Here is an 8975-nt window from a genome sequence, read left to right as displayed (position 1 = left end):
TCCATCTTAGCCTTGCTTCCAAGGCTCAGACAATTTTTCTCACATACAGGCAGGAGATAGATGCCACCAGGCTGAGCAGTTGGAGTTTGTTCCCTGTGGAATATCCTTCAAGAGAGTAGAGTAGTTGCAGAAACAGAGACGAGTTGGGCCCTGCCTAGATAAAAGATAAAGATACCATATATTCCTCATTCTCCAGGTCAAGACCTTCCACCTACATAGGCTCAGAAAGGCTACTCCGAGGTGAAATGGGGAAGGGACACCCCATAATAAGTTGATGGAGATCTCAATGTATACTGCTGGTTCAATTGAGGGAACTATATATATATATATCCATGGTGGTCGCAAAGAGCAGGACACGACTTAGTGACTAAACAACAAGAGTTTAGCACTGACTTCTTAAATAAAAAGTTTGCACACATCGGGATGTGGAAGTTATGAAAGCAACTAACATAGGCCCAGATTGCCAAATACCAGATTGAGAGATTTAAGAATATTGGGGAGCGGGACTTCCCCACCTTTCCAGTGGTTAAGACGTAACAGTTCCACTGCAGAAGAAGTCGGTTCAATCCTTGTTGGAGAATTGGATCCCACATCCTGTGAGGCAGCGGGCACAAAATTAAAATAAAGAAAAAGTGAAACAGAAATTAAAAAATAATAATAATACTGGGGAGAAAGTCAATCTCTGGAGCAAGAAGATGAAATTTCCTCAGGTAATTACAGTAGTACTCAAAAAGAAACATTTAACCAAAAATTAACCTTTTGGTTTTCCAAACACCTTTATTATATTGGAATTAAAATCCTCATCCTGCAAATGAAAAAGAAATTGAAAATGAGAAAATACCTGTCACAAACCTGATCCTAAACCTTAGAATGTGAAAAAGTAGCAAGTAATGAGGGCTCAGACAATAAGAGTCATGTCTCCAAGTAACGCACGTCAGCGAGAAAACCTTGTTTCCCAATGTATATCAGCAATTTCCTTGCTCCCTAAGATCAGTTTACCACGATAATTATTTCACTATCATTTAAATTGTACAAAAATGCTTCCCAGGAATTCGTTCGCATTTCAGATATGCGTTTAAAGAATGAGGCAATATAAAATCTCGGTCAATGACTTAGCTTAAATATTCAAAATTGAAAACAGATGTTGCCTTAATAGGTACCTTCCCTTAATAAACAAAAGAATGTTTTTAAACGCCCTTAAACAGGACTCTTTCAGGTGAAATTCAGGGAATGAGCAAAGAAATGTTCTTTTCTCGACTCCGCCCCACAGACTCTCAGGCGTTTATGGGCTGGGATAAATTAGGTTACGAATAAGCCCCTCCCCTCCCCGCCTTTTTTTGTAGTTTTCAAATAGGTCCGCGACCGGACTATAAGAATTTCGCCCCGTGTCATTTAAATTTGTGTATAGATTTCCTGACTTGGGCTTAACAATGTCTGGACGAGGTAAAGGTGGAAAAGGTCTTGGGAAAGGAGGCGCGAAGCGTCACCGTAAGGTTCTGCGGGATAACATTCAAGGTATTACTAAACCCGCGATCCGCCGCTTGGCTCGTCGCGGTGGGGTCAAGCGCATCTCTGGCCTCATTTACGAGGAAACTCGCGGGGTGCTGAAAGTGTTCTTGGAAAACGTGATTCGGGACGCGGTCACCTACACCGAGCACGCCAAGCGAAAGACGGTGACGGCCATGGACGTCGTCTACGCGCTGAAACGTCAGGGACGCACTCTCTACGGATTTGGCGGCTAAGCCGGAACCCACAAATAAGGTTTCTGTGCCAGTTTACCAGGCCCTTTTCAGGGCCACCTATCTGTTCGCTTGAAAGAGCTCTTCACTAAGCTGGTTTTGTTCTTTTTTTTTTCTATTGCGAGGAAATGGGGCTTAGTGAACTTGTGATCTCGGGGTGTAAGTAACTGCTTTAATACTCGTTTGTGTGAAAGTGAAGTTGCTCAGTCTTGTTCGACTCTTTGCGACCCCATGGACTGTAGCCTACCCGGCTCCTCTGTCCATAGGATTTTCTAGGCAAGAATACTGGAATGGGTTGACATTTCCTTCAGGGAATCTTTGGAACCCAGGTCTGCATTGTAGGCAGACGCTGTTATCATTTGTGTACCTGTGCATTAAATGTTTGCTCTGCGTTGCAGTTACAGTGCCCCATAATGGCTTTTAAATTGTGGAACTCTTACTAGGAACCTTTAGTCTGCAAAATTAATGAATTTCGTAAGTTTTTTAAATAAGACATTGATAATAGGCCGTAAGTTGCATTGGTGAGCAAATGCAAGTACTACTTTAATAGCCTCACATCTCAAGAAAACCTGATAAACAGCTGCTAGGAAAGAAACTCAAGACGAGGTACAATGAAAGACAACTAAAGGAAGTGAAGGCACCCGTGAGGAGGCTTATGTGGCACGAGGGCCATAAACTACCGGGTCAAGTTTTGTTTAATCTACAAAGAATTTGGGATTTGTTTCCTGCCTTGTCAAATCTAGTCCCTGGTAGTCTATAACAAAGCAACAACTAATTCACCTGATGAACCATCCGGATTCTTTTCTCATGTATAACGTCAGAAAGCTAGCTATAAACACATGGACATCTAGCCCTGTGCTGGGACTCAGCCACACCAGAGTTTTTCATATGTCAGCATTTGCAAAGAAAAGGGGAAAGAAGTCCCCGAAGCATTAACTGAACAAAGTCGTCTGTCTTGGCTTCAAGACAAAGTAACTGGCAAAGCCCTGTTTAAAAGGACTTCAAGATATTAGATGCCCTTAAGTATATTTCCTACCAGCAGGCCATTTGAACCAATCCCAGTACTGTGGGGGCAGGTGTGAGGGGAAGAGGGAGGGAAAAGACAAGTGTTAGGTAACTGCCTTTTGATCATACTGGGTCCTGTGATGGTCTCTTAAGGTGGCCCACACGATTTCTGGTCTTAATGTTCGCCGTTGTGTGATCAAGCCCATGGACTGTGGATGTGACCTGTGACCTCTTTTTACCCATCATAGCATGTGACCATAGGTGACAGGATGTAAAAAACTTTGTGATTATGACTAGGTGATCAATAAGATTATAACATCTTCCAATCTTTTGCATGCTGGTTTGGTTTTTTATTATAAATTTTATTTATTTTTGGCTGCAATAGGTCTTCATTCCTGCACGCAGGCTTTCTCTAGTTGCATGGGCTTCTCATTGTGATGATGTCTCTTGTTGCAGAGCACGGGCCCTAGGGTGCGCGGGCTTCAGTAGCTCTGGTTCAAGGGCTCAATATTAGTTGCCCTGTGGCATGTGGAATCTTCCTGGACTCGGAATCAAACACCTATCCCCTAATTTGGGAGGCAGATTCTTAACCACCGGCCCACCAGGGAAGTCCTGCATGCTGGTTTTGACAAACCAAGCATCTCTGTTGTCCAAATGACAAGAAACTCAGAGGGCTCTTTAGGAACTGAGGGAAGACTAGCAGCCTATAAGGGCTTTAAGCCAACAGTCAAGAAGAAAATATGATTCTCAGTCCTAAAACTACAAAGAACCAACCACTAAGTGAGTTTGGAAGCATATATTTCCCCAATCAAGAGACCACAACCCTGCATAACACCCCAACAGCATCCTTATAGAAGACCCAGATAAAACATGCCCAGACTCACAGAATCTGTGTGATAATACATGTGGGAAGCTAGTAACTTCAAGGCTATCTGTTATCCATCAATAAAGACAGCCAGCACATTTGGAATCTTCATCTAAGATTCTAAAGATTCTACCATGTCATCTAAAATAACATATATTTACCTGAAACTACAGTCTTTATCTAAGGGGAAAACGAAATTTAAAAACAAATTAAAACTTTAACAAACATTGTTTCACAATTAGATGAACCTCCATACTCCTCACAAACACACAATACACTCTGGCATGTACATTCATAGTGCCTAGCTGATGTACCAAATAGCAAGTCTGTAGGTCATGAAAAGTACTGAAAACAATTTATTGATGTTATTTTACTTTCAGCAATACAGAAACTATAAAATTTTCAGGAAAACTATGCATTTCTTTCCATATCCTCTGTCTTCCCTGCACTTCTACATCTTATTCCTGTTTCTTTTGATTTTTTTTTCTTCACCTGTGTAAATGAATACAGAACCTACAGCTGACTGAAGGTAGGGCATATAAAAATTAAAAACTGTCTCAAAATGAGGGTTTCAGACCCTGCTTCAGCACAATGTAGGATTAATTATATCAATAATAGACTCAAGGAAAATAAAGTGAACTTTTTTTATTTTTAATGTAAATTTGAACAATCACCTTTGAAATAGTCTACCCTAGTGGTTGAGATTAAACTCTTGAGATTCCACTAAATACCCTAGGCCCATATACTGACATGGGCCTAAATACCCTAGGCCCATATAAATGACATTTTGAGCCTCTTTGTACAAACACATTCTCATGACTAATATTTGTGAAACACATAAGATTATTTGAAACAGGGACCCCAAACACAAGTGCCATCATTAAACAATTTTAAGTCCACAGGAAATCACCAGAACAATTTTAAATCTAAACAATGAGTGGATATAAGAACAATTTAAAAGATTTTAAGGAACAAAACATTAAAACTAGAATACTAGAATTTCCTAATACTTATTACAATACACAATTATTTCAAATTCTTTGCTGCACTAAAGAACAAAAATTAACCTCTCATATTGTATTATGGTTTCCTGCGTTTTAAAGAATGACTTTTAAAAAATGTAAAAAGCTAGAAAATCTTGATATTATAGCCCTCATTATACAAAAATTAGTAGCTCTATAAGGAAACATTGAGGAATACTAGAGGTAGAGAAAATTTTTACTTGGAGCTGGTGTAATTTGGTGATAACCTTGGTGCTCTTGAACACTGAGTCCTTGGTCATTTCCATGTACAAGAGCAGGCACATGGCCCTTTGGATCACCCTGAATGTGATGGTCCAGCACTTTGTGATGGTAAAGCACTTATGTGCCAAGCGCGACATCTCGCCGCCCCCCGCCCCCCATATCTCGATGTTGTGGTTGACAAACGAGTTCTTGATGCCCAAGTCCTTGGTCAAGATGCCAGTGTCCAGGTGAACCTACTTAAGCATTTTATAGACAGACCTATACAGAACAGCTCTCCTTAAACCCAGTTTTCTATTTCCTGCCATCTTCCTTCTGGACCTTGGTCACCACCTTCTTTTTTGGACCCTTTTTTGAGGCTGGGGTCTTCTCTGGTAGCTAAGACGATAAAGAATAGGCTTGCAATGCAGGAGACTCGGATTCGATCCCTGGATCAGGAAGATCCCCTGGCGGAGGAAATGGCAACCCACTCATTTCCTTGCCTGGAGAATCCCATGGACAGAGAAGCCCGGTGGGCTACAATCCATGGAGGTCGCAAAGAGTCGGACACGAATGAGTGACTAATATTATTTGAGGCTGGGGCGTATTTAGCTATCTCTGGCGTGGGAAACAGCATGAAAAATGGGGAAACAAACCCGAGGAGAACAAGACATCACAAGAATTAAATCACGGATACAAGCAAAGACTCACAAGTCTGATCTTTAATTGGATATAAACTGACCAATAGATAAGTAGTATGTAAATTAAGGTTCAAAAACTGCTTTCTTTATTGGGTCAAAAAGAAAGGCGTTCATGTATTCCTATAGGTTGATTAAGAACAGTTACATGACATAAATCATTCAATTAAAAATCGATAAAACTTTTTAATTACAGGAAAGTCTTCGCGTTTGGATGTGAAAACTAGGTAAAGAAATCCTATTATGTAGCCGAGTCAAATCTTCATAAAAGCACTGTGGGTTTGTCTCGGACACCTTGAGACTCTAGGAAAGAGTCCCGAGATTCTAGCCCATTGCAGTGTGCTAAAGGCTCTCGATCGCCGCCATCTTTTTAAGGTTCCGCACTGCAAACCTTTTTTGACGGATGTCGCCATTAACCCCAGATTGACATTTTAAATGCGTTAAAACCATAGAACAGAGCCAAATTACCAGTTTTGAGTCAAACGAGAAAATAACCATTAGAGATTCCAGAATATTGGGATTTTGCTGTGTCCCCTTAATAATACAAAATTCTTCACATCTTAACAGTATGTACTAAAAGACCATGCTACCGGGAATGAGACATTAACTGTAGATGTGAAATAGGACTCGAGAGGCTTAGACGGTGAATTCTTAAACAGGGGACAATTATCGGGATTAGAATCCTGATGAAAAAGAGTTAACTATGCATAAAATGGCAGGTGTATGAATTCTAAAGGGCTTTCATGGACACATTCTATTTTTTATATCCCAAACAGGAGAAAAGTTCAACATTACTGAATGATTAATGTGCTTGTGGACCATACTTGACAGCGTACTATCAATAAAGCAACTCGGAAAATGCCTTTTTTTTTTTTTTAAGGGGAATATGGCTGCTGATTGAAATGAACCAATCCGAGATCTGCACCGGATGGATGAACCAATGTTAAATAGCTCGAAGCACTTCCGGAATTAAGCAGCCCGTGAGTCACAGGAATTGCCCACAATCCAATCAGAGTGATTCTGGTCCTTTATAAATACAGGAGCAACCCTCCTAGTCTAATTCCTTTGTCTTGCAGGCTAGCTATGGCGCGGACTAAGCAAACGGCTCGAAAGTCCACCGGCGGCAAGGCGCCGCGCAAGCAACTGGCTACCAAGGCGGCCCGTAAGAGCGCGCCGGCTACCGGCGGCGTGAAGAAGCCCCACCGCTACCGCCCGGGCACGGTGGCTCTGCGCGAGATCCGCCGCTACCAGAAGTCTACGGAGCTGCTGATCCGCAAGCTGCCGTTCCAGCGGCTGGTGCGCGAGATCGCGCAGGACTTCAAGACCGACCTGCGCTTCCAGAGCTCGGCGGTGATGGCGCTGCAGGAGGCGTGCGAGGCCTACCTGGTGGGGCTCTTCGAGGACACCAACCTGTGTGCCATCCACGCCAAGCGCGTCACCATCATGCCCAAGGACATCCAGCTTGCCCGCCGCATCCGCGGAGAAAGGGCATAAATTGGCTGAATTGTCGACTGACAATAACTTAAACCCAAAGGCTCTTTTCAGAGCCAATCACTTAATCTATGAAGGGTGCTGTAATATGTGAGTGGAACACAAGTTTGGCAGAGGTTTTAGAAACCTATGTGTATGCAGCTGCTTAGGAAGTCCTACGCTCTAAGTTTTCAATGTAGCAACTACCTCCACGACTTAAACGCTTCTATTTTGCCTTATTGTATGTTCTGCACACTTAGGCGTGGTACATGGATTTCGTGTGTGTGTGAGCTGTTTTATCTCAGGACTCACTAAGGAAAAAAACAAGAACCAGGTGGTAAATTTAACAGAAACAAGTCTAAATAAACGTTCAGGCCAAGATAGCCATCGTAAGAAATAGAAGTTTATACATGAAATAATTGTTCCTGGAAGTCTGTCAGGTATTGAGACTTGGATGCTGAGAACTGGAAAGCCATGACTCTTGTAAGGAAAGAAAGTATATTCATATTTCCAATAATGAAGACATTTTTCATGCCAAATAAAAGCATTCCATATTAGAACATTGTTTCCCATGTTACATACTTTCTTTGAGATTATAGCACAGTGAGTTTTTTAATGTCTGTTTCTGTCTCAGATGATGGATGTCAGATGAGGCCCACGAAGGCACGAAAAATATCTATAGTAAATCCACCAGAACATCTAGAACAGTTCTTTGTATTAAATTCTCAAGAAATTTAGTGAAATTAGAATTTAAAAGTTGTTAGACAAACAGGAATTACCATTCAATGTATTGTTGATTATAGGAGTAAAAGATTGATAGAGTTCATGTTAGTTTAATACTAAATAGTTTTATCACATAGAAATAAATTGACGGTTGCATTATTGAGTTGGCCAGAAGTCATGTATTAGTCTGTGAAAGCTCCATAAATAAGATAAACTCAACAGGTATCTCCAAATATCTATTATTATTATTGTTAGTGCTTTACAAATGAGGAGACTGAAACTAAAAAATTTATAGGTAAAAAGGAGTAGAACCAAAAACATTTCCCCTTTAAGCATTACTATAGTTAACAACAGTATTAGTGTGATCCTCAGTACTTAACCCCGAGGCTTAATTCCTAAGATGAGCCGTCATAAGAAAACTGACATGTTTATCTAAATGTTTTCGTATATGTTAAAGGAAATGGGTAGATTTTGAAAATGTACAGGGTCACATAGAACTGTGTTCAATTATACTACAATTATTACAGTCAGTTGCACAGAAATAGAATTGATGAACAGCTATAAAAATAAAACATTAAAATTGAGTTTTTAGCCTTTCTGCTCATTATCTAAACAATGATGTTGCTAGCTGACACACACACAATTTTTTTTTTTAATTTTAAATACATTGAAAAGCTAGTGCTTAATATGAGACCTTTTTAAATGAATTTGTATTTTATTGGGAAAATGTCACAAATCTAAATCACATGACATTTTATAGGTACCTGTTGGAACATTAACTTGTATAACCATTTCAACCTTACCTGGTTGCCTATAACTATATAACTAAACACAAATATATAATCTCTGAATAATCAGTATCTTTATTTTATGAAAATGATAGCTAAAAAATCAAGATGATTCAGAAATACCATTTCATACTTTCCCCATTTCCTGCCTACCACATGTGCACACAGGTAAATTTTTATATTCTACATTTGAAGACTTACTGCAAAGGTGTTATATTTAAGGTTTTTTGTTTTTTTTTTTTTTTTTTTGATTATTTGCTATTTTGTTTTCATTTGGGGATGTCTTTCTTTTCAGAAGCCCCAACACCTTAGATGGCAGTAAAGGAGCTAGTACAGTGCCTAAGTTAAGCCATTGGGAGGAGAGTGATAGAGCCTCATACAGAAAAACAGTAAATGAAATCACTGAATCTGATTATCTGGAGATAATCCCACCATCTGACAGGATTTTAAAGACTGGTCAATTAAAA

General features: G+C 40.1%; 2 protein-coding genes across 2 annotated transcripts; both read left to right on the top strand.

Annotated features, from left to right (window-relative positions):
• The first annotated feature begins 1392 nt into the window (after positions 1–1392).
• On the top strand, positions 1393–3070 carry LOC109576912 (histone H4). The gene has a single exon (XM_070778295.1). It carries the CDS (start codon positions 1431–1433, stop codon positions 1740–1742), a length of 312 nt encoding a protein of 103 aa, XP_070634396.1. The 5' UTR covers positions 1393–1430; the 3' UTR covers positions 1743–3070.
• Positions 3071–4760: 1690 nt separating this feature from the next.
• LOC139179013 (histone H3.1) lies at positions 4761–7557 on the top strand. The gene is made up of 2 exons (XM_070778294.1): positions 4761–6507; positions 6604–7557. The coding sequence occupies exon 2, from the start codon at positions 6611–6613 to the stop codon at positions 7019–7021; it is 411 nt and encodes a 136-aa protein (XP_070634395.1). The 5' UTR covers positions 4761–6507; positions 6604–6610; the 3' UTR covers positions 7022–7557.
• The last annotated feature ends 1418 nt before the right edge of the window (positions 7558–8975 follow it).

The sequence above is a fragment of the Bos indicus genome, chromosome 23, assembly GCF_029378745.1.
Source record: "Bos indicus isolate NIAB-ARS_2022 breed Sahiwal x Tharparkar chromosome 23, NIAB-ARS_B.indTharparkar_mat_pri_1.0, whole genome shotgun sequence".
Taxonomy (NCBI): Eukaryota; Metazoa; Chordata; class Mammalia; order Artiodactyla; family Bovidae; genus Bos; species Bos indicus.
The sequence above is the reverse complement of the archived record's forward strand: the minus strand, read 5'-3'. Positions and strand labels throughout refer to the sequence as shown.

Excerpts from the sequence above, each read along its gene's own strand:
- LOC109576912 (XM_070778295.1), top strand. The coding sequence starts at position 1,431 with ATGTCTGGACGAGGTAAAGGTGGAAAAGGTCTTGGGAAAGGAGGCGCG.
- LOC139179013 (XM_070778294.1), top strand. The coding sequence starts at position 6,611 with ATGGCGCGGACTAAGCAAACGGCTCGAAAGTCCACCGGCGGCAAGGCG.